Source organism: Pagrus pagrus (assembly GCF_965226575.1).
Source record: "Pagrus pagrus genome assembly, chromosome: 10".
In the NCBI taxonomy this organism is placed as follows: domain Eukaryota; kingdom Metazoa; phylum Chordata; class Actinopteri; order Spariformes; family Sparidae; genus Pagrus; species Pagrus pagrus.
This window is the reverse complement of record NC_140194.1, coordinates 7,903,719-7,927,894: the sequence shown is the minus strand read 5'-3', so window position 1 is coordinate 7,927,894 and position 24,176 is coordinate 7,903,719. Positions and strand designations below refer to the sequence as shown.

General features: G+C 41.7%; 3 protein-coding genes across 4 annotated transcripts in view; 2 read left to right on the top strand and 1 right to left on the bottom strand.

The window, feature by feature from the left end:
• The first annotated feature begins 260 nt into the window (after window positions 1–260).
• cimap1b (ciliary microtubule associated protein 1B) lies at window positions 261–2,561 on the top strand. The gene is made up of 7 exons (XM_084363631.1): window positions 261–365; window positions 1,264–1,379; window positions 1,499–1,702; window positions 1,787–1,888; window positions 1,979–2,100; window positions 2,185–2,325; window positions 2,416–2,561. Exons 2-7 carry the CDS (start codon window positions 1,265–1,267, stop codon window positions 2,506–2,508), a joined length of 777 nt encoding a protein of 258 aa, XP_084219757.1. The 5' UTR covers window positions 261–365; window position 1,264; the 3' UTR covers window positions 2,509–2,561.
• Window positions 2,562–2,911: 350 nt separating this feature from the next.
• On the top strand, window positions 2,912–7,415 carry rabl2 (RAB, member of RAS oncogene family-like 2). Of its 2 annotated transcripts, XM_084363633.1 has the most exons (9): window positions 2,912–3,357; window positions 3,440–3,622; window positions 3,776–3,805; window positions 3,998–4,077; window positions 5,140–5,219; window positions 5,914–6,025; window positions 6,236–6,333; window positions 6,605–6,688; window positions 7,048–7,415. In XM_084363633.1, exons 2-9 carry the CDS (start codon window positions 3,516–3,518, stop codon window positions 7,126–7,128), a joined length of 672 nt encoding a protein of 223 aa, XP_084219759.1. In that variant the 5' UTR covers window positions 2,912–3,357; window positions 3,440–3,515; the 3' UTR covers window positions 7,129–7,415. The 2 variants fall into 2 exon arrangements, with proteins under 2 accessions (XP_084219759.1, XP_084219758.1); XM_084363632.1 differs by having other exon boundaries at window positions 2,912–3,622.
• Window positions 7,416–8,119: 704 nt separating this feature from the next.
• The window catches only part of shank3a (SH3 and multiple ankyrin repeat domains 3a), a 150,048-nt gene continuing 133,991 nt past the window's right edge, over window positions 8,120–24,176 (bottom strand). Inside the window, 5 exon segments of the mRNA XM_084363630.1 lie at window positions 8,120–12,960; window positions 12,963–12,988; window positions 12,990–13,154; window positions 20,311–22,406; window positions 22,494–23,020. Of these exon segments, the coding sequence (XP_084219756.1) occupies window positions 12,584–12,960; window positions 12,963–12,988; window positions 12,990–13,154; window positions 20,311–22,406; window positions 22,494–23,020 (3,191 nt within the window). The 3' untranslated portion in view covers window positions 8,120–12,583.

Genomic DNA, 24,176 nt, shown 5'->3' with positions numbered 1-24,176 from the left:
ACTGGTACAGCGGTTAAACTTGAAATAAATCCTGTAAACAAGAATTCAGTAATGACACTGATGTCAACTGTAAGCTAAATCCTTTCGGTTGATTAGCAGATTAGACCCAGTGAGTTTGTCCACAGTATGATCCTGGAGTCTGTTTTAGCCTTTTCATTTAAACCTTCAGCATGCTATGTTTATTTTTGAATTCACATTTCAGAAATTCCTGCAGTGTTCACACACAAACATCCATACACATGCCTGTCAGAGAACTGTCTCCATGTCAACGTCGTCATAGTGAAGTTGTCAAAATCTTGACAACTTCAAGAAGTTGTCCTGTGTTCCAGGAGAGAAACTTGCACCAGGATCAAGACTTTAACAAGGTAAAATGATTTAGTCTGTTTATTTTGAGCGGTTACTTTACTTATAAATGAACTAAAGTGAAAGCAGTCACTGATTTCATGTGTTTGTCTGCACTCATTGTTTTGTTAAATGCTGCTGTGGGTGTATGCTACATGTGTTCACTGGCTTTGAAGTAACACTGGTTTTACTTGACCAACAAATGCCAGAAATGTATTTAATTACAGCACAGAAATAAGTGTGCACGTGACAACTACAGTATAGTTAGGCACATTTTCATTAATGTGTAACCAAGGTGTAAGTTACAGAAAATGCTACCAGGGAAATGGTTATGATTCACTAGCCTGCTGCCTTATTTAACTCACTAACATGGCAAGTGCTCTCTTTCCTAAGTGTGACAAGTGTGTGTGAAATAATCAAGCACAGAAACAGACAGAGGTAGATGTATATCACTCAATTGTAATGTTTTGATAAGTCATTCATGCTTTATATTTTCATGGTAAAAGCGACTTAAAGTTAGAAAGAATTGTAGCTACCAAAGTTTAAGGTCATTAAACAAGCAATGTCAAATCTAAAATCTGTTGGGCAGTTGAATTAAAAGACAATCACAGACTATTTTGAATCTTTTGAAGTCAGTCCATGTAACAGGGGTGCTCAGTTATAAAGGGAGGACATTGGGGATATTATCCACCCAAAGTTTATTCAGTTTCACCAAAACATTCTTAAACTTAGAAGTGCTTCACTACACAGGCTGTTATTATTATCATTCAAAATGATCAGCTGGTGACATTGATGTTCCTGGTGACCTCACCCACCAGAAAATAGTTGGTCTTCCTCTTATAACTGAAAAGCCACTTTATCAAGTGCCTTTTGTCCACAATCCATTTCTCTCTCTCTCTGTGTCTTTCTTGATTATTTCAGGATGATGACAAGCAGTGAACCTTGGGTTGGGAACTGGAGGCCCCACAAGCCAAAAGGGCCTATAGCTGCCCTCTATGGTAGCCCGGGGCCCAAGTATGGCCTGCCTGGACTCACAGGTACAGCCAAAATGACCATTAAGCCTTTTTTTTAACCACCATTACTATTGTTATTATTATTATTATTATTGTTATTATTACTATAATTTACATTTTCTGTCCTTGTATCTTCCATAAAGGTTATCGTAAACATGATTCAACTAAATTCAAGGCACCAATGTTCAGCTTCGGGATACGCCACAATCAGACCAGTACTGAGCGCTCACCTGGACCAAAATACCTCATACCCTCCAACATAACACGAAATGGCCGAGACGGCACTCCAGCATTTTCGATCCACAGCCGTGTCAAGGAGCAAAGACAGTTCCAGGTCCCTGGACCAGGTCAGAAAACCTCTTACATATTAAAATTGCCATTTGAGTTTACCTGTTACCTGTGTCTTTGTATGACTTTCCTTGGTGTTTCAGGCCAGTATGTCCCAGAGCGATCAGAAAAGATGACCTACCGCTCTGCTCCAGCTTTCACACTATCTGGGAGAAGCAAAGATTTAAAACAAAGCCAAACACCAGGTAATATGTTGCATTTGGTGTCAATATAAGCTGTGGATTAAGTTTTTTTGTCATAAAGAATATAAACTTCACCTGTCGCTCATTCTCCAGGTCCAGCTGCATACAATCTACCGCCTGTGCTGGGGCCCAAAACTGTGACCACGGCTTCAGCTCCCACCCACTCACTCTGTGGCCGAAATAAGGTTGGGAGCTTCTATGAGGACCTGAAAAAGGTGCACATAAAAACAATTTCCTTTAAAAAAATCTAGAAATCTTGTGATATGCTCTTGTTCTAACTACTTTTGCCTACCTTCCAGACCCCTGGCCCTGCTGCCTACAACGCCGTGGACCCTAATGTTTTGATGCAGAAAGCTCCCCAGTTCAGCATGACAGGCCGCAATTTCACACCTGGTGAAACAACAAAGAAGCCAGGGCCAGGTGCACATTATACCGAACAGGTAAGAAACCTCATGATGTCTTATTTGATCGTCACAAAAGCCCCAAATATTTAGCATTTTATTCATTCACTGACATTTCTCTCTTCCTAGGTGACCATTACAAGATTTAAGGCTCCGAGCTACACCTTTGGACTGCGCCACTCACAGTATATCGTACCCCTTATTGCAGATGTGCCTGAATAATGAAACATATAATCCATTTGAATGTGTGGAAATAAAGCACAAAAAGCAAGATGCTCATTATTGAGAATAATTTTTCATTACAGTTATAGGCCCCATTGTATTGGTACTTGTCACGTTGCCTGGTTGATGACCACTATCAGTATTTGAAGTAAAATATGCTTAATTAAAAATGTTTTTTTAATTTTTTTTTTTATTACATTATTATTATTCAGATACTCCATTGTTTGTTAATGAATTAACTTCAATTAAGGTCCCTTGCAGCAGAGCAAAAACATTTTTTTGGGGGGTGAAGGTTTGAAAGGAGTGTACTCATTAAACAGGCTTTAAATTAATTGTGTTTCCTTCAATAAAAATAACCAGAGAGTCGCAGAGCATTCTTGACAGGCACCTGTGAGGACAGCATGAATCTGACGAAGAGGTCCTTTGAGCGTCCCCGTTGCATAGAAACGAAAACCGTTGGGGACATCATGCAGCACCACAAACTTTTAACACCTGGATACCTAGATGAGCGTATGAAATCGGTAAACTTTTCCTTGTAGTGGGCAAAAAAAATAATATACGCAAGTCATTCAGTGATATTCTGACAGGCACCCTTGGATAACAAATGCTATCAACGCTAGCTAATTCAGTTAGCAGCGCTAGCCGTTGTGAGTCCACAGTTGCTCAGGCTGCACGGTAGCGGGTCTAGTACTCACAAGAGACTTTAAAAAGCCAAGTGTAATACATGACCGTCTTTGTACTATTCTTGGTTTCAGCTAGCATCCGTTTTGTCGATGTGAGGACCGACGAACGAAATGAAATGAGTGATATCAAGCCGAACCAAACGATGTTGACCTCAGCTAACCGATGGCAAGCTAGCTAACACCATTCTCGTTGTCGAAAGCCCTCGGATGCTAGCTCCTGTAGAGGCTTAAATCATTTTTTTTTTCAGGTATTTATTCATTTAGCTAGGCTAACGTTGGCTGATACCATAATCCTTGGAAAAGCGATAGAAAGGTAGATAGAAAATGGCTGTTGACGCTGGGAGCATCCCTGAAATGGACCAAAAGAAGTATGATGCAGACGAAGAAGTGAAGATCATCTGTCTGGGAGACAGCGCAGTTGGTAAATCTAAGTGAGTACGAGCTGTATCAAGCATATGCCTCATCTAGCTGTTGTGTTTCATAATAATTTTTTAAAACTTTCTCCAGTAGATTATCTGCTGTGCTGTTTAATAACACATTACTGTTTTATTAACACAGACTGTTTTTTTTTCTCTCTCTCATAGGCTGATGGAGAGGTTTCTCATGGACGAATAGTATCCTTTAACAGCTATAGACATTTCAAATGAATCGTCCCTATCAGTCATTTTTTGTGGATCACATTAGATCTTCCTTCTGTAGCCATCACAGCCATTGTTGGCACGTGAACATGCTGTTTAAGGTCAAGCTGGCATATCATCAACAAAGCAGATAGACAAGACAGTTAAGATCCTTAACTCTTTGTGCAGCCGTCCCCAGCAGTTGTCAACCTACGCTTTGACCCTCTACAAACACACAGCCACTGTAGGAAACAAGACAGTAGAAGTCGGTATGTATTGTGCAGTTGATTTTGTCCTGCTCTGGGTGACCACAGATGATAATTTAACCCAAGTTAATTAACCGAGGTGAAGTTAGTTTTAGGTTGGATATTGGATTCACTCCGGAGACACCCAGCGGCGCCTCTTACTCAGTTTCCCCCAGCGTTGGCAGCAGGAGGACGGTTAGCTCGCCTCCAAGAACCACGGGCTGTGCTGGAGGCTGACTAAGGGACCATCAACAAACTACTCTGTCGTTTGTTTGATTTTAACAACAATGTTTCCTCATGCTGACTTGATGATATTAGTGAAAGTTATTATTTAAAATAATAATAATATTGGACTGATTTCATGTAGCACAATGAATTATTTTGATTGCTAATGTGCTTTGTATTTATTTTGCAAAAATATTTTTTTCAGACAATGGCTTTTTTTCCCCCAATAGCTTCCATGTCAGGTGACCCAGTGACTCCAGGGACAAATAAGACACACCTCTTTTTAATGGATTTTACTGCTTCTTTTATATGAATATTTAGAATTTTTGTTAATAAACAAACATACCAATATTGTGCTTCCCAAAACTGTAAAAACATGTTGTTCAGTTTGCTACAACCACTTTGCTATATTGGCGTGTCCTATGTGGCCTGTGTAGTGACATGACATGGAAGCTATTGGAAAAAAAAAATTGTCTTATAAAAAATATTTTTGCAAAATAAATCCATAACACATTTGCAATCAAAATAAGTGTGCGACATGAAATCAGTTTAGTGTTTTTTTTTTTTTTTTTAGCACAATTTTCACTAATATCATCAAGTCAGCATGAAGAAACATTGTTTTGTGTAAATCAAACAAACAATAGGGTAGTTTTTTGATGGTCCCTAAGTCGGTCCCCAGTGTAGCGTGAGGTTCTGGGACATGAGCTCACCGTCCTCCTGCTGCCAACACTGGGTTAAACTGAGTAAAAGATGCTGCTGGGTGTCCAGTATCCAACCTAAAACTAACTTCACCTTGGTTGTTAATTAATCATAAAGATAATTCAGCAGGGATGGTTGTTTTTTTTTGTGTCTGATTCTCAGATTTCTGGGACACGGCTGGTCAGGAGAGATTTCAGAGCATGCACCCCTCATACTACCACAAAGCACATGCATGTATCATGGTAAGACACACTCGGTCTCAAGACAGGTGCCTTTCATCCAAGGGCGGATATTTCACCTTTCACTCCCCTGTCTCCGCTCTGATTTCCGCCTGTGCTTTCACCAATCCCTTGCCCTGCTCCTTGCAGGGAGGTGTACTAATAAACAAATGTCTATTTTTTTTTTGGGCCACAAAAATACTCCCTAAAAACCTGCCTCTGCTTCACACAGAGAATTGTGTGCCATATGTGCATTCTCATGGGCTCGCATCATATGTCTCGTCACTTCTAACTTCAAACAGATGACTTTGCTTTATTTTTTGTGATCATCGCTGTTCGTGTTCCGTGACTTATTATTTTATGTCAGACCATGATCTTTCTCTCAACCTAAACGACTAGTTTTGTTGCCTAAACCTAACCAAACTGCAACTGAGAATTGAAAATACTCTTTTAAATACCTGAAAACAATAAATTCACTTGGGACACCCAGGACACAAATTCTCATTGCCTGCATGAAGGTGTGCAAGATCTTGTACCATATCACCTGACTTCCTTAGGTTATTCCGGCAGAATACTTCTCATATAACCATCCGTGTAGTCATGTATGTTTTGGAATTGAAGATGAAGATGGCGATCCTCATTAGAAGACTGCTGAGGAGGTGTCACACTGTCGGCAAAGGCAGCTGAACTCTTTGTAAACTTCTTTTCTTTCTCTTAGGTTTTTGATGTTCAGAGGAAGATCACATATAAGAATCTGGCCAACTGGTACAAGGAGCTAAGAGAATACAGGCCGGAGATACCCTGTTGTGTGGTTGCTAACAAAATTGATGGTGAGCCTGGCGCTGACACTGCACATGAAACAAGAAATATTCAGTTCTTACAATTGTATTAAATGTGAATGTTACAGCAGAATAAGTACATTTGTTTGCACAGTTTCATATTTGCTCCATCCTTCAAATAATTCATTGTTTTACCAACAACGTATTACCAAATCGATAATTATAGATTTGTATGTGTCTGTTTGTCTGTCACATCTGCAGCTGATTTGAAGGTGACACAGAGAAGCTTTAACTTTGGGAAGAAGCAAGGACTACCTTTTTACTTTGTGTCAGCGGCTGATGGGACTAATGTAGTTAAGGTTTGATTCTTATTTTTTTTTTACATTTTCCTGCAGTATTAAGGCCCGTGATCCCCAAGCTAATTTGTTCATGCATTTCTGATTCATTAGTAGTTTCATAGTAAACTATGCATTTTTTACAATCATTCTTACCCCGAGGATCAAATAGAATGACAGTGCTCCTGTTTTCTAAGTCAAAGGATCAAATAAAGTCAGCATCATCTCATAAATTGTCCAGAACAGTTAAACTGCGCCCGTGTGTTGATAGTTCTGTCTGAAACTGTCACCACAGATGTTCAGAGAGATGATCAAGAGAGCCGTGGACTACAAACAAAACCCCAGCGACTTCATGGATGAAGTGATGCAAGAATTAGAGGTACACCTCTCTGAATACCAAAACACAGCCTGATCACTGATGGGCTCATCTTTTTAAGCTGGTGTAGCTTTGTACAACTCAAGCTAAATGATCTTTTATGCTCTAAGAATCTCCATAATAGGTTTATAATCTGCCATTGTTGTTTTGTTTAATAGAAATGTTTCAAAGACTTACTCCAACCGCCATGATCCAAACCAGCGTATTCATGAACTCGAAGAGTATTTACTTTTTTAATGACTTTCTTGTTCATGTGGAACATTTTTGAACTAATTTCCCGTCTTTGTGTCTGGAATGAGTTGTCGAAGTGTTTTGGACTGAAACCGTTTGTATTGATGACATTTATTTTGCTTTTCTTGTAGAACTTTGACCTGGAGAAGAAGGAAGACAATTCAGAAGCAGATGAGGACGGACTGAAAGCAGAGAGTCCCGACTTGGACTGACCGATGTTTACAGATCCTCCAAACCCTCCTATAGTCTCATGGATAACTTCTCCTCCTCTGAGGTTGATGCTGTGAATAGATAATGCTTTTAGGTGAAATGTGAGAAATCTGACTCTCTGTGATGGACACTATCAACAGGCACATTGTTATTGTATAATTCTGGTGGTCTGCTTTGTAACTCTACCACTGGATTTTGACAGTCAGATTTTCAGTCACTGCCCTCCATCCGTCCAGTGACATCGAGGAGGAAATAAACCAGGTGGAATAAATAGGAATTGTGTTGTTTACCAGATTTGTTCGAGCATTATCATTCATACTTAAACAATATCTACTATAATAATAGTAGAAAATCCTACAATGAGACTGAATGTTTGCTTATTTTGTGTCTTGTGATAAGAATGTGAAGCATTGAAAAATAACTCGCACTGAACAAAGAGAGCGTGTGATTATAAACTGTATGTGCTGCTGTTCTCGACGTTTGTGTGTAGTGTCATGTACAGTGCCAGCGGGGAGCGGCATCTGTTGGCTGCTTTCGTTTCATTCATTTTATTATGTAAAAGTCTGTTTTCAGCGTCTTTTAAATGAAAATTTAATGTACCATGTAACCAATTTTTTATGATGTGTTGTTTCTCGACTTGCTGTGATCCAGCAGTGATGTACTGAGTAGTAGTCAACTTCAGCATATTATAAGTCATGTATGAGAAGACATCAGCTGTACTGAGCTCTTGTGAAACGCTCAGCCAGCTGTGACCTTCATGATAGCTTTGAGGTGGTTACATTCATACATGTTAGCATGAACGTTAAATGAAGAACGTCAGAAGGTGCAGTTCAATTTATATCAAATTATTTGTGAATGATTGTAATACACAGAAACCATGTATATATTTTCTATTTATATGTGACTTTTGTGGCATAAACTCACAATAAATCACACTGGAATGTAACGTTACTACTGAGACACTGAATTAGCAGGAACAAGACTTTGATGCAGTTCATGTTTTAATTATAAATTTATTACATAATATAACAAACATATATCTCTGTGGTGGAGATATCCTGGGCAACATCTCAGATCTTGCCTCAACCTTCACTATCACCCTTACTCTGTTTGCATGAAGAACACTAGGTAGCTTCTGGTTAACGTTTTATTTCGACTTGGGCTTTCCTGTATTAAAATGGAGGAGGGGGGGAGGGGTTTCTAATGCTATAAGCGCCCAGAAGTCGCTGCCTGGGAGAGAAGTCGTAGATGATTCGTCTGCTCGTTAGATGCTGAGAAGGGGAAGTTCACCTGTGAGACAAGGCTGAGGCGTTGCAGTGATACATCCACCATTCTAAACTTCACAGTGCAAACAAGGAGAAAACCAACAATGAAAGAAAAAACCCTTCGATGATAAGATCACTGGTTCTGGTAGGTGGCCAGACCCCAGTGGGTTTTTAAAAAGGTTACACTGCTCCCCCTACGCTATGTAGATTGTGCTTTGTTGATTAGAAAATAAGACAAAGATAACCCTTCACTGAACTTATTTGACCTAATGATGTGTAAGTCTGTTACACGTTGCTTTGTAGCATCATTTTGCATCTGTGTTTGTGGTAAACTTACACAACCATCTGGACCAGGTATTCACTACAGCATGTTTGTTCTAACCAGGCCAGCCTGTGTGAGACTATACACGTTCACCTCTTTAGTGTTTGTATTTATATGGGAACAGTAGGCCAAGCTGCATAATAACCTTCATCACAGTAAAATCAAGCAATTGTGATACTTTGTCTCAAAATTTAAATAGAAATGTTAATGCAAAGCTCACAGGTAGATATACACAGGCTATATATATATATATATATATATATATATATATATATATATATATGTATATGTATATGTATATATATATATATACACATATATATAGCCTGTATCTTTACAAAATAATAACAATGACTGCATTTCCACCTGTAGGAAATACAGAAGGATCTAACAACAAATGTCTGTAGTTCTCAAGATTTCCAGGAGATGGCACCATATTATTGAGTCTAACAGCTCAAGAATGCTGTAACTAAGATAGTCCTAAAGCAAAGACAAATATACAGTTAAAAGTTAAGTTATTTTTTGGCACATTTTTCCTTTGTGTTGTTTGTTCCTCACTGGATCACCTCATATAGCATATCCAAAACTCAGAAACTGAAGGTCTGAAAAAGGAAAAAGGAGTGCTGCCAGACAGAGTGGAGGGTAAGGAGCGCAGATGCCATCTGGGAATGGGAGTACAAAACAGTGACACTGTATAAGTCGTACTTACACAGTTACAAGGTGAGTCATAGTTGTCTTGCTATATAAAATGTGACGATGGTTTCGTTCAATACCCTGTGGTACTTTCTCCTCTCTCTTCTCGTTTGTCTCTCCGTCGCGGGCAGAGCAGTCCACTTTTTGACGGCGTCATCCGATACAAAACCAAAATGCAGAACAATGATCTGGAATAGAAGATGAATGTATGTGTGCATTTTTCTGTTTGTGTGTGTGTGTATGTATTTCGTGTTTGTGTTTGTGTGTGTGTGACACAGCCACTGCCGGGAATCTCTGATGGTAATACAGTAAGGCTATAGTGGACTAACTCTGAAGATGTAACAATCAACCATACGCTCTCTCAGTCACATGTATTCTCACACAAAATGCAAACAAACGAGCATTTGCACACATACACCCACAGTCACACACACACGGTGAAGAGGAACAACCACACAGAGAGATTCAGGGAATCCAGATGCACACATGCGCTTGGACGTTGGGTGGCTTTTATGTTAGCACCTTGTCACCTTGTTTTGTGCAAATCATCCCCTAGTTCATAGTTCAGAGTTCAAAAGTTCAAGAGTTCATAGAAAGAATAAAATCTGCTCACCTTTTTCACAGGTGGTTAACTATGCATATATGCCAAACATTCATATATAGATCTATATACTTCTTGTTTTTCAAAAATTTATATGAAATCTATCATATATACATTGCTTGTGATTTAAAAAAAAAAGCAAATATTTGTAATCTGTTCATTTTTACAAGTGTAAGTACGTTTAGAATGGACAGAATATTAATTTTTTTCTCTTTTTTTCTGTCACTCTAAAATTCAAATGAGTGAAAGATTTAAGTATCATGTTCCACACGCTACAAAATCTACCCACAGTGTCCGAGGGTAACAAATCAACAAAGAGAGAAAGAAAAAGAAAAAAAAGAATAGAAACCAAAAAGTCCAAAATGAGTCTGAGGACATACTGTAACAACTGGAGTCAGAAGTAAAATAATCAGTGAGGTCACAGTGAGGCAGTGAGTGCTATTCCTACAACCCAGATACGACGTTTTAAATTCACCACCCGCTTTTACAAACTCTTAGCAAAAAAAAAAAGAGAAAAAAGAAAAAGAAAGAAGATGCACACAACTTCTCGCCAGGTGAAAGTGCCTTGGCGTTCTGACTGGATGCTGCTGATGTGCGGAGGTTTTTAGTGGTAATAGAGATTACCTGGACTCTTATTTGAGAAAAGCTATGAATAAAATGCTTTTTGTTGCGTGAATAAAACTCACTGTTTCTCACTGCCAGCAGAAGCTACTCATGAGTACAATTGTAGATTTTGTATTGTTAAAGTAAAATTCAGTTGTGTTTAGTTTTTACAACCTGGGTCTTAATCTAAGAGCTCTGGCTGCCACCGTTTATGATAATATTTTACTCACTAAGTAAACTGTAGAGATACAGCGAAGCAGCGATGTTGCAAGACACAGCCAGGTTGTAAAATACTGAATTTTCTTTAAGACCTTACAGAGGCTTTCCCATCCCCACAACCTGATAAACTACACACACATTTCCTGAAGTGGAATTTTAAGAGGGCACATAATTTATGTCTCGCTCATAAAAGCCCTTGTATGACAAATCTTTGTTGGTTAATGGCCAGGTAAAAATCTGGTCTGAGAAGCATCATCAGGAGTCACAGGGATGGAAATTTTACTAGCATTTTTCAGACTGTGTGGTGGTATCAAAATGTCCTCATAGGTAAGAATTTTGATGGATAGTATTGAAACAACAGCCAACAACCTCTCCATGCTAGTGCCCCAAACTTCCATCCCTGAGTGATCTACAGGCAAAAGATGAAGAGCCCCGTTTACCAATTAGCTGTCTCGTTACATGGTCCTTACTGTATGTCGTCGTGGATAGAGTCTAAACCACGTCAGTGAGGTCTGTAGCTGAAGCAGTAGGGATGGGTGTCAACTGGGGTCTCAGCCTCACATTATGGGATGCCCTTTAGTATGAAGGAAGACCGTAAGAAAATAAAAACAAACAACAAACTCTGTCCAACACGTGATGCAACTCGTCATGCTACGGTTCAAGAAAGGGTGACCATAAGGAAAGTTGTATACCTATGACAAAAATTTCATTTCCATATCTATATACGTCTTTTAATTTCAAATATATATATATATTGTATATATATATATAATTGGTAGAAATGAGTAAACTATTGGTGGAATAAATTTTAAAGATTTCTCTCTGCCTTCTATACTAAAAACCAAAAACAGGCGCAGATTAGTTTATTATATTTCATCTTTGCAACATTGTCTTTTCTTCTGAAAGCTATATTTAGATACATATATATCATATTATATAATACCTATATATAATATTCCCTTTGGAAAACCAAAAAATTGATTATGAAAAAAGCCACGAGTGTTGGTTAAACATTCTCCAAATATAATAGATAGCACAGTCTGGGTACCAAGGCGGAGGGGTTTCTCCTGTGGTTTACTTCGTGGAGCTCCACCTCTGGGCTTTAAAGTCTTCGGTTTAAAAACAACAGCAGGTATAGAGCAGACGCACCTTTTCAGAGCTGTGTCAGCACTATGTCCATAGTCCTGTGTCCATCGTTGTTGATCTCTGTATAAATATTTTTGAAAGGCAACTGAGCTTTCTGTTTGGAAAGGAAAAATTCTTCCTCCTCCTCCTTTACTCAAACTGCAAAAGGCTTCCAGAGGCCTAATAGATGGAGGGATAGAGGTAGAGAGGAGAGGAGGGAATAGTGAGAGAGAGCATGTGGGTGTTACTAAGGGAACAACTGAAGCGTTCACAAATCAAATGTTTTAATTGGAGCTCATGCGATTCTCCTCGGCAAAGAAAGACCAAAGCCCATTTTGAAGTCCAATCTAATTGGCTGCAGGCAAGGAGGTGGGCTGACACTTAGGGCCGAGTAGAGGGGGATGAATGTATTGACTCCTCCTCTTCAGTGCAGTGCCAAGTGCAGGGTAATAATGCAGAACGGGAACGCAATGTGTCGCTAAGGACCACAGGTAAACATTTGTGATGCCGAACATAAAAAGCAGCCAGAGTAAAAGAGGAGCGGTTCCTGTCTTTTCTCTTTCATCAACTCCATGTCTTGCCCGTTCTTTATCTTTCATTCCATCTGTTGCTGTGTCTCAGGGCAGGGGTCAGCTCTCTAGCAGCAGTTTTAGTGCTCGTTCAATGTTCATGCGGTGTCCGACTCGCGTCACTCCCAGCTCTGCAAAGTCATCCTTGGTTAGAGCTGGGAGGTGAGAGCCTTCGATCTCATGTTCCTGAAACCCTGCTCGGTGCTCCCCCAGGTTGATGCTCTCCAGCCAGTCTCCAACGTCGTATTTATTCCAGAGGTGGAGGGGCTTCTGGTGGAAGGGCCGGAGGGCTAAAAGTGGTGACCCCAGCCCAGGGGAATGGGAAGGTGACGGTGACGGGGAGCGAGAGCGGGAACGGGCGCTGGAGCTCCTCATTACAAAGCGGACCTCTTTAGGCTCCTGGGGTAGGCTGAGGCTGGAGGATTTGAGGATGGTCTGTGGTGGTGTAGTTGGCGAGGTCGGTAGGCCGTAGCTTGAGAATCGTCCGAGAGGGTCGCCCCGATCAGGTGAGCCTGAACCTGGGCTTGGGGTGCGTCGGGTGACGGGGTAACGGCTGCCAGGGCGGATTGTGAATGTAGTGCCATAACTTCTCTGAGAAATGGTGTGGAGCTCGCCTAGGCTGCTGAAAAGTCTGGTGGAGACAGAGAGAGGGTTTCAAGAGTGTTAACAGAGGACATGAAGGTGAACAAAGTGAAAATAAAGAAGAAGAAAAGGAGAACAAGCTTTGGGTTAAACAGTATGTATAAACTGCTGTAAGATTTTTAAAAAAGTTTTAGTTAGTGTAGGCTAGAGGTTAATGACTGTTAGACAGAGCAAGCTCGTCTCACATCACAACAACATCAAAACGGCAAGAAACACTTATTGCTTATGGGTTTCTGAGATCACTGTCAGCTTTGGATAAAATAATTTTTCCTATTCAATCACAAGACATAATGTAGGACTTACAACACTATTTCATTTGAGGATAAGATGACCCTACTATGACATTCATACTACACCCATTTCTTTTGACCATTCCTAAAAGCATTTTTGTTCTGATGAATTTAATCGAAAGCTCCTTCCCGTTAAAAGCATACTGTGAGCTTCCCTGAAGTGACTGTGACCCTCATGCAGCAAAAGGCTGAGAATTGCAGTGTCAAGCAGATTTAATGTTTAACATTGAAACTGCAGATAACCTGTAGTAACCTGAAAGCACTGAAGTCCTATTTTAAAGGAAACATATTATGCTATTTGGGGATTATACTTTCCCTTACTGTGTCACATAGCTTTTTGTGCACGAAAAACATCTGCAAAGTCCATAGTCCACGCCAAAGTAAGTTTTTCTCTCCTACACAAAACACTTCTCCTGAAATGTCTGACACTCCTGGTTTGTAGTTCAGCCTTTATTTCTGTAACTTATCTACATCTCTATGTAACACAGCACCACCTCCAGCTAGGAGACCTAGGTGAATGTCCCACCCACCTCACTGTCTGCTGTTGTTTTATGAAGAGGTGAACAGTACAAGCAAGTAAGACAGCTTTTGCTGGATATTGTAACAAAAGACCACAGCATTTCAGCATTTGCCAGTGGGAAACTGGATAGATCTAATGAGACCATGGCCTCTAGAAAGTCAAGAGCTAAGCCTGAGAGCTGCTCTGTTGTCTGCACGAATCAACACAAAAGTCTACATCTGTGAATTAACTTTAGTTTTGATGGAAACGTGATAGGAATGTCCCTACAATGACCGGAAAACTATTGAATTGTCTGTGATTTTTTACTAGCATACTGCTCTGGTAACTTCACAAGCTCAAGGACGTCTGAATTTTACTATGGAGCACATTAACAAGGAGGGCCAGTAACGGTGCAAGCGCAAGAACAGACTGATACCGGTTGTCTGTGATCGTACTTCAAACATGGAAACCCTGTTGGACTGGTGTTGTAATATTGAGGGTCAGGCAAGAGAAACTGTGTGAACCTTAAGCCTCATTAGAAGCTAATGAACTTAACAAGTAGTATGTGTAATGAATGTGTAATTGAACAGTTGCAAAGCTGTAATGTTACTGGCCTGCTGGGCAGTGAGGCTGAGGCTAATACGGATCACATTCCTTCTCAAACAAGTTTTTGGTTCTTGTGGAGATAATTCTGGTAGGCGTGCAGCTGACTAGAAGCTGAAAAACACCAGCTGAGCCGACCTGAGACAGGGTGAGCGGTGCTGGCTGGGCTTTTCAGGAGAGGGGCCTTTAAGAGAGAGGAGCTAAAACAGCGTTTCAGACACAAGGAGAATAGAGGTGGTGCACCACTGGACAGCATGAGAAAACTGATCGGGTCATTGAACACTGAAGCATGTAAACCTATAATCTTAGATACATAGAAAAATATGAACCTGAAAACTAGCATAATATGTCTCCTTTAATATGAAACAACCAGAGTACAAACACGCACACATTTACCCACATGCATACACAGTAGGCAGACCTTCAGTAAGAATAAAAATTCTGTATTTGGTTTTCAGCTTTGCTTTGCATAGTACCTGTAAATTTCCTTTTTATGATGAAGAATTATAATGTACAAAGAATATAATGGTGACATTCATCATGTTTTTATACCACTGTTAAAGGCTAGACGTTTAAGGTTGAGCTCATTTTAACTGCTTTATACACTGTTGGGTAGTTTAATCTACAGCTTTTGGCTTCGTGACAATGCATTTTCCAGCTAATCCTACAAGAGTTCAAATAGTTTATTTCACTTAACAAATGAAATACATTATCTCAACATATAAAGGAACGCTTGATCCTCCAGTATATCAGAACATTTCTAAATCCACATATTTGGAGATAGGTGGTTTTCACCGACAGGAAAGATATGAAAAGTTGTAATCTGAAATGTAACTTGTACTTAGTTACATTTCACTACTGCCAAAGCACCATCTTATTCGATTTAAAGGACAACTATTACGCTTTTTCTTCTTTTCCTTTCCTTCTGTGTTTTATTTCTGGTCTTGTGCGTGTAAAAGATTTTGAAAGTTAAATAGGTCCACACCAACCGAAGCTCCTCTCTCCCACAGAAAACTCTGCTCCTGAAACGCCTCGTCAGTAGTCTCGCCTTTACTTCAATGACTATGTGACATCACACTACGTCACTGTCACACATTTGCATAATTAATGCCTCGAGGCTAGTATGGAATGGACAGCTGCTCTGTTGTTGTTAGCGATGCTGGGTCAGGCATGTGTGAGCTGACCAATCAGAGGAGACTGGGTATTCAGGAGGGGGGCCTTAAAGAGACAGGAGCTAAAACAGAGCGCTTCAGACAGAGGGGGAATACAGTGCTGCAGCACTGGACAGTATTAGAAAACTGATGTTTTTTTTTTAAGCATTAAAGCATGTAAACCTATTCTAGAGGTAACCCAAAGTAAAATGATGACCCTGAAAATGAGCATAATATGTCTCCTTTAATATTTATTTACCTCTGAAGTGCAGCTTACACTGAATTCAGCCTACCATTTAGAAAATGACACCAACCAACCCAATCTTACCAACAACAGTCACTCTAATTTGTTTTCCCAGGTACAAAAGCTGCTGGTTTATCTACTTTTCTTTCTTTTTTTACATCTGACCCTCTTAAAGAAAATAATAGAGGCATAACATGAAATTGTAAAACAGTCTCAATGTGTCTGCTTAGCCATTAGTATACTACTGATCTAATGGAGGAGAAGATGGTCAGAAAGGAGAAGAGGGATGGATAAGAGGTTAAGGCTACATGAGCGTTTGATCTAGCTTGGTGCAAGCAGGGAGAAGCAGAAAGAAGAGGCCTAAATGTGGTAAAGTGTTATATGCATGCATGTAAGTAAGTGTCTTATGTACAGGTGTGGCACATGTTTTCTCTCTACTGTGTTTGACAGCTTTGATGTGGGTGAGATTAGGACTAAAGAGTGTGATGGGAACAAAGGAAGCTAGGCAGCGCACAGGCTGAAAAAATGATCAGACTACAGGGAGCCGACGGATATGAGATGAGCTCCATGCGCACTTACACAGTCGTCCTGCCCTCCTGGGCGCACAGTCAGTTCTAGACCAATCAGATCAGAGCAGCAGGGCGGAGCATGCAAGGTGAGCAGAGAGAGAGCAATGGGAGAGAATGTTAGCATCACTCCATGAGACGCAGCCTGCCAACCAGACTCATACTCTGCTTCAGCCAACTCTGCTGCCTTTGACATGTGTGTGACTGTGAGTACATGTGTGTGATCATGTATTTATGTGTTTGTCTGTATGTGTTGGTGTTATTGATGTATGGACATGACAAAGACAGCAGAGTAGGCTTCAGCACTGGAAGGTCTGACCAGTGGGCTTCATGAGAGAGAAATGAGCACACTATTCACATATCAAACACTGCACGAACAAAGAAAAACCAACAAACAAATAAATGAACAAATAAAAGGCAGGCACATGTCCCTTGACTTTTGAGGTTGCTCTGTAACTTATTTTTAATGATGTCGACTAAAATGATTTTTATTCTTGCAGACATACATGTATTTATGTTTTTTGCTGGTAGTAGTTGTAACAGACACATAAATATTCATAAAGAAATATAAATTGCAAAATCTTCTGTTCTGTTTTAGTGTGGTTTAAGAAACCTACAGTGTCCAATATGCAAGTCAGTCAAGGACCATGGCCATCTTTAACACAATCACTGAAAAACAAAACAAAGTTATGCAAATTACATAAACAGAGAAGAACAGAAAACCAAAGAGCACAACTGAAATAAAATGAGAACCACGGGTTCCTAAATCACCTAAAGCTATGACACACAGCATGTGAACGAAGTGGATACAAGAGAGACAAAATACAGCAGCTTGTATGGTTTTTGAAGGGGTTTAAATGGGGCACACAGTGGATGGTGGGTAAGTGATGGACTCACATTACAATTAAGGGTGCTGGGATGTCTATGCTATATGTGAAATGCTCCAGTAGGTGAGGAGGAACAGATGCAGAGGCAGAGAAAGAGAGCCAGAGGGGGAGAGAGAGAGAGAGAGAGAGAGAGAGAGAGAAAGAGAAAGAGAGAGAGAGAGAGAGAGAGAGAGAGAGAAATAATGGTGTGCATGATCATCTTTGTCACAGCCAAGGGCAATCAACTGCCAAGATGGAAACGGTGGGGATGATTTTGATTGCATCTTAGGAAGGGAATGAGCCCCATCAGGAGTGAGTAATACATGATATGTTGTATTTGATATCATGGTCACCTTGTCCATCCAGGTATCATGATGCTGTTGAGGGTACAGATCAATGATTGATGGCTGAATTTAGCTCAATGTCACATGGTGACTTCATATTTTATTTGTGGTCACCGGGGCAATGTATTGTCTTAAGCAACAGGAATGAATGAGCTTTTCAACCCAAACTATTTTGGTAACAGATTACTAATAATAGTACAACACTGGTAAAAGGATGGGACTGCAAAACATGCTCATGAGGCTTTTACAATACAGAAAAGATTATGCTTACACAATTCCTGCATCCAAGATGTCCGAAGCAACAACAAGAAGTAGCAGCAGACTTCTGTTGACACCAAACTACACTGTCACTCCCATGCAGAGGACAACAGTTATGGTTACAAAATTCTGCCTTAAAGGCCAATAACTAGTAGCCCTATGCTGGTCAGTTCTACAGAGACTTTACACTCTTTTTCCGATATAGCTATGAAGCTAATTTAGTTGACAGCTAGATGGAAACTGCCTGAAAATGTGAAGCACTTTGGTTTCAGTTGTGTGGAGTCTATTCTTACAGTTTCTCAATCTTACATTGTCTATTCGTAAATTTCAACTCCTCTTAATCAGCAGTGAAGTACAGCAAACATGAAAGGTATTTTTTACACCCTCCTTATTCACATGAAAAGAAATGCGGATGAGAGAAGAGGAAAGGAGAGGAACAAGGCTATAAAAACCAACCGCATCTGGAGAGAGCCTACAAACTCCTCTTTGAAGCTCTTTGAAAGCTACATTCTGATAAATTACTGTATATGAATGACTCTCCTGAACAGCAAATTAAAATTAACATCAATTAGTGTCAATTTCATGGCTGAGTAAAACTACAATGGACAACCAAAATATGACAGAATTTGTTCTTCAAACGTCAGATGTTAATTTCCAACCTGCCAAGCTATAAAAAACACAACCTGTGGAAAAATTCTAATCCAAAACCTGAGTAGATAAAAGGAGAAGACACCTTCATTTATTTGACAGTTACTCGATGTGGCACCTCAGAACTTTTGACAAGGTAAGGACCTTGTCTTATCACTCGGATTGATATTAATGGCAAGATCATGAGGGGATGGTTTTAACATGACACACCATTATAGTTCAGTTATGTTCAAATACTTTTGAAAATACATCCTTAAATCTTTGAGGTTATCACTGATATTTCAGCAGGATGGGGGACGGTGATAAGAAAGAAACAACAGTTTCTGGTCTTATCAAATTCATATCAGTGATGGCTGCAAAGAGCTGTGGATGTAAGGATGTATTATGCATTATTTGAACAAGGACTCTGGGAAAAGCTCAAGAAAAAGTTGAAAGGGAAGCTACTAGCAGGGTCATAGGTTTGAGCCCAAAGGTGAGAGTGTGTGTGACATGAGGAGAGGCTTTAAGAAGTGCATGCCTCCAAGCCCTGTTACCTTGTTTGCACCAACAGATAATCCACCTCACACACACACACACACACACACACACACACACACACACACACACACACACACACACAAGCTGTGTAACACTAACTTATTGACTAGTACTGTCTATTATCTCAAATACATGAAGTATTTCCTTAAACTCAGTACTACAGCCAAATATTTTTATATCCTTTTTTTTAGATACGTTTTATTCTGAAAGTGAGAAATCAGGTGATGCAAACAAGGTAACATAATATTCAAAAGAAAATACATGAAACAAAATGTATAAAAGGGTTGTTCTCTTTAAATGGGATTAGTTGATAGGGTTGTTAGGGAAAAAAATATATATTGAAAAAAACTTAAGTTTACCCTAGGGGCTATAACCTTAAGGTTTACTCTCTTCGGTGTCCTCATATCTGCAGAAATATAAAGGACTTCAGTGTTGTTTCAGGTACGGTGTGAAAAATAAGAAACCCACAGATAATATTTGAAAAAACAGTGCTGCTTCGGATTACCCTGGTGTCACTGTGTGAGAATCAAGTCTGATTATGCCTCTTTCTATACTGACGTATGACCAATGGAGAGGAATTGCACAAATGTTATCATACTATAGTAGGGAAGCTAATGCTAGCAATACTGGTGACTTTTGTTATCATTATCACTTACCATCACAATACTGGTAAAACCACATCATGCACAGAAATAAAACTTAAAGCTGCTGTCTTTGACTCAGCCTCTCTTTCCAGAGTAGTGCTATGAGATTACAGACTCCTAATTTTGATGTTAAATAATAAGTGCAAGCCTCTGTGTTTGCAATCTCTCTTCCAGTGGGCTTGCTATTGCAAGAACCAAGAGGGAGTATCCCTTGTAGACATTAAAAAGTATTTCAATAAAGAGTAATACAAAATGATGATTAACAAGAGAGAAGAATTAAACTCTAACAAGTCTAACAAGTATGCAATCTTTATCAATTTAAGACCCTTCTCTCTGAGGCTGTGCACTGGAATTGCTTCAGTTTATTCGCTCTGATGTCTCGGATGAGTAAGATATGAATTAAACTTGAAATAATTACTTTCTTATATAGCCATTTGCTCTGTCACTCAGTGTTAAATACAGTTTTGGAGTACATTTTACTAGGTTTCCTCTTACCTGGCACCTGCCACAGGTGACTTCCTGCCAGGGTCAAGTGATGCTCCCAGTGGTTCCTCTCCCAACGACCTAGTGTCTTTATTTAGCTGCTGTAGTCGGGAGCTGAGCTCCCCCATAACAGATGGTTTTGCTCCCTCATCTGCACCCAGCCCCAGTCCCAGCCCACCAAGATTGCCCAAACTCCCAATACCTAGCCCCACCCCTGGCCCACGAGGCTCCACTGGGTCCCCCCACAGCTTGGACCTGCGCTGGAAGAGGTAGCGCGGCTTGGTGGGGGCTAGTCCAGTCACTGAGGCTGAACCACCTGGGGGCAGCCCAGCACCCCCAGCTGCAGCAGCAGCCAGGGCAGCAGCCTGTTGCTGTGATAGCAGCTCGCTGTCAGAGCTCTGCTTCAGCAGAGGGTCCCTGAAGGTGACGGGGCCTTTACTGCCTCCTATCTGGGACTTGAGTCGGGGCTTGGGAGGCACTGGCGGCTTGTCGAGCACAAAAGTCTGCCCGTCGGCATAGGAGGTGTGCGTGGTATGTGTGTCGGCAGGCTCGCCGCTTTCTGAGGACAACGTGGACATGCTGGAAACCGTGGAGACGGTGCTGGTGGTTTCAAGATGGTGGTCTCGCTCTCTCTCACTTGAGCTGCGTGTGTCAGCCTCCTCCACGCCTGAGTCAGCCGCAGAGCCAGACTCGCCCACTGGTGGGGGCTCCAGAGGATCAGAGGGCTTCCCTGAGACAGCTGCTGCACTGGGTGGAGGTGGGGGCTGGGGAGGCTGAGGCTGCGCAGGGGTCACAGTTGGGATTTTTGGGGTTAAGGGAGTGTGGGGTATTGGTGTTGTAGGAGTGGTGGGAGAGGAAGCAGGTTTAGTTGAGGACACTGGCGTCCCCTGTGCCTGTGCGAGCAGCCCATTAGCAAACTCATCTGGTGGTGGAACAACTCCGATCTTGCGTAGCTCCTCTCTTGTTTCCTCGTCACTGGAAGTCAACATTGCAGGGGGCAGGGTTACTGTGTACGGATCAACATCCTCTTCTGAGCTTCCCTGAGCCAGGCTCTTCTCCTGGGCTGGACTTGCAGGACGCTGAGTTTGAGGCTGGGCCTGGGGCTGGGAGGTTGTGGGACTGGGGGATTTAGCCCGTGGACTAGGAGATTTGCTAGGCTCCGTGGACTTTGGGGCAGGTGCCTGTTCTATTTCTGAACCCACCCCGACAGCCTGGCCGTTACTGGTAGCATGGACCATGATAAGCCCTGCTGTCTTCTGCTGCGACGTATCCAAAATACTGATCAACATACTTTTTTTATCCTCCAGTCTCTTCTCCTCCTTCCTTTCCTCTACTCTGGCCTCCATCTCCTGTCGGAATGATACAGGTGATGGTGATGTGGCCCACTGTGGTTTCGTGGGCTGGGGAACTAAAATTGATGCCAGGGGGGATCCAACTCCATGCCCCACTGCCTTGGCGCTTTTAGGCGAAAAAGGAGGAGTTGTGGATGCCCCTTCCCCATGTGGAGACTCTTTGGTCTGAGGGTCAATGAACATTACGCCCTGGCCTATCCGCTCCTGTTTAGTCCTAGGCTCTGGGCTGCTAGTAGGGGACTGGGAGGTCAGTGCCCTCTCCCTTGCGGCCAGCGCAAGAGCCAGTGGAGAGTTGGGGTCAAGGGGCTTTCCTGTGAGTGGATGGATAAAGGTGGTCCCACTGGGTGAGGGGCTCAGGGCCAAGGCAGGAGGGGGCAGCTGTCCCAGCTCTCGGGTGAGCATCCGTTCATCGATGGAGTGAGACTGAGTCAGAGACGGGGCGTCAGAGCTGGTGGTGGACGCCCCCTCCATGGTCCCAACAGAAAGGAAGACAGTGGATTTCCTCCGTTCTTCTAGGCGTCGCTCCCGATCTTTCACTGCTCCAGCAATTGCAGCAGCGAAGGGGCCCTTACCCTGAAACATCATTTCTCCCTGGGCACGCATACGTTCTCGCTCAGCCATCAGCTGCTGCTGGTAGTAGTCTGCACGGCTGGTGTGTGTGTGCCCATGGGCGTGTGGGTGTCGTCCTGAGGGTGAGCTTTCTCGGGAGTGGGCAGCAGCTAAGGCTATACTAGCTTTTTCTTGTGCATCTTCAACCTGCAGTAAGACAAAGAAATAATCAACCAAACGTGTCAAAATCAAAGGGACAGAAGACCAGAAGACCATCCCCAACATGCAGCCTACCTGTAGTTGTTTCACCAGGGGACTTTTCTTCCTCTGGGGCTTGGTGGGCGTGTATAGTCCAATGCTAAATTGACCCACATTAGCATAAGGGTTGTCAATAACCCGACCCTTCCTTTTGATTCGCTCAGGTGGAGTAGCAGCAGAAGGACGGGGAATTTCTGTAGGTTCTACAGGTAGATGGGAGGAGTCCTGGAGGATGATCATGGAGCGGGCTTTCTTCTGTCTCTCGATCTGCGTGGCCTGCCGCTGAGCAGCCTCATAAGGCAAATCCAAGGAGGAGGGCTTGAAGCTAGAGCGTCCTCCAGGCTCATGGCCCTGACTCTGGGTCCTAGATGGGGGAGGAGGGGGGCAGAAGGCTGGGGGAGGACCAGTGTCTAGGTAGTAGGGAGGAGGAGGAGGTGCCATTTGAGGAGGCGGAGGGATAGGGTGGGGCTGTGAGTGGTCTCGGAGGCTGTCTGTCATAGAGGAACTGCGGGGAAATCTGTGCTCCCCTGCTAGGGCAGACAGCCGATCCTCCTCAGTGGCACCTGATGAGGAAGGGGAGAGCACAGATCATCTGGTGACAGGGAGTAAGCTCATGAAAAAGGACCATTTTAAAGCAGCCTAGCAGGTACTCAGCTGCTTCATGAAAAATACACTGTAATGCATCCATCTGTAAATAACTCACACAGTTAATAATGTATCAGGTGTCTCAAAGGCAGCTGTGCAATATTTAAATAAAACCTGTAACTTTAACTATTTTTGAGTTATTTAACAATGAATTCAATAGTCATTTAATGAGTGTGCTTTAAACAGGAGACGTGTTTAATAATAAAGACTATTAATAATTTATGCATGTATCTACTTTTTAATTAGGTTCTGTACTTGCACATCTGCTCTGCAAATCTGCTTCTGGGAATATCCAATGAGCACATTTGCACATTCTGAACATGTAATACAATCTAAGTAAGTATTTGTATGTAACCATGTAACTGTTTTGTTAAAGGTCCCATATTGTAGAAAGTGAGATTCTGAAACTGTGCCTTTAAGTGAGCCCTTAGAAGGCTGTGATGTCACAACTATTCATTCTCCGCCCTCAGTAAAGCCATCAGCATGGCCGTGGTTGTAAAAACAGGGCAGAGCTGATACAGAATCCCAGGTTTCTTGAACAATTAGTCGGATGTGATGTACTACAAGCAAAACAATGACATGTCTTGAAAGCTTATGTCTTAAAGTAACATGCATGTTTGAAATGTTTTTGCCATGCAGCAGTTAAAATTGCACAAGCGCTGCACAAAACTCAGAACAATGATGCCAAGCCAAAGTAACCCGAACCAGAGACAATAACCAGAGACACTTGGATGTATTATGTTACCTGCTAAACTGCTGTCGAAATCGGCTGACTTGGATGATGATCAAAAACTAGCAAGTTGACAACTAACACATCCAAACAAGAACCAATTGAGACAATGCAAGACATATACACTGTACCTTAGCAAGCCAGCTAATATTACTCACTATTCAACAGGAACAAGTCCAGTTCTGCGTCTGTCTGAAGGCTTTTACTTAGCGAAGCTGTCGCTAACAACTAAAAGCCAATCTGAAATGTACTCTTGTCTCTTGCTCATTCACTGTGTCTTTCACTGTTCTGAGCCTCCTCCATCAGTGTCTTCTTAGGTCTCTTCGCCTCTGTCATGATGTCCA

Excerpts from the sequence above, each read along its gene's own strand:
- rabl2 (XM_084363633.1), top strand. The coding sequence starts at position 3,516 with ATGGCTGTTGACGCTGGGAGCATCCCTGAAATGGACCAAAAGAAGTAT. Across the intron at positions 3,806-3,997 it reads AGGTTTCTCATGGACGAATA|CCGTCCCCAGCAGTTGTCAA; the intron begins GTATCCTTTAAC and ends CTCTTTGTGCAG. Across the intron at positions 6,334-6,604 it reads ATGGGACTAATGTAGTTAAG|ATGTTCAGAGAGATGATCAA; the intron begins GTTTGATTCTTA and ends CTGTCACCACAG.
- cimap1b (XM_084363631.1), top strand. The coding sequence starts at position 1,265 with ATGATGACAAGCAGTGAACCTTGGGTTGGGAACTGGAGGCCCCACAAG. Across the intron at positions 1,703-1,786 it reads GTTCCAGGTCCCTGGACCAG|GCCAGTATGTCCCAGAGCGA; the intron begins GTCAGAAAACCT and ends TTGGTGTTTCAG. Across the intron at positions 2,326-2,415 it reads GTGCACATTATACCGAACAG|GTGACCATTACAAGATTTAA; the intron begins GTAAGAAACCTC and ends CTCTCTTCCTAG.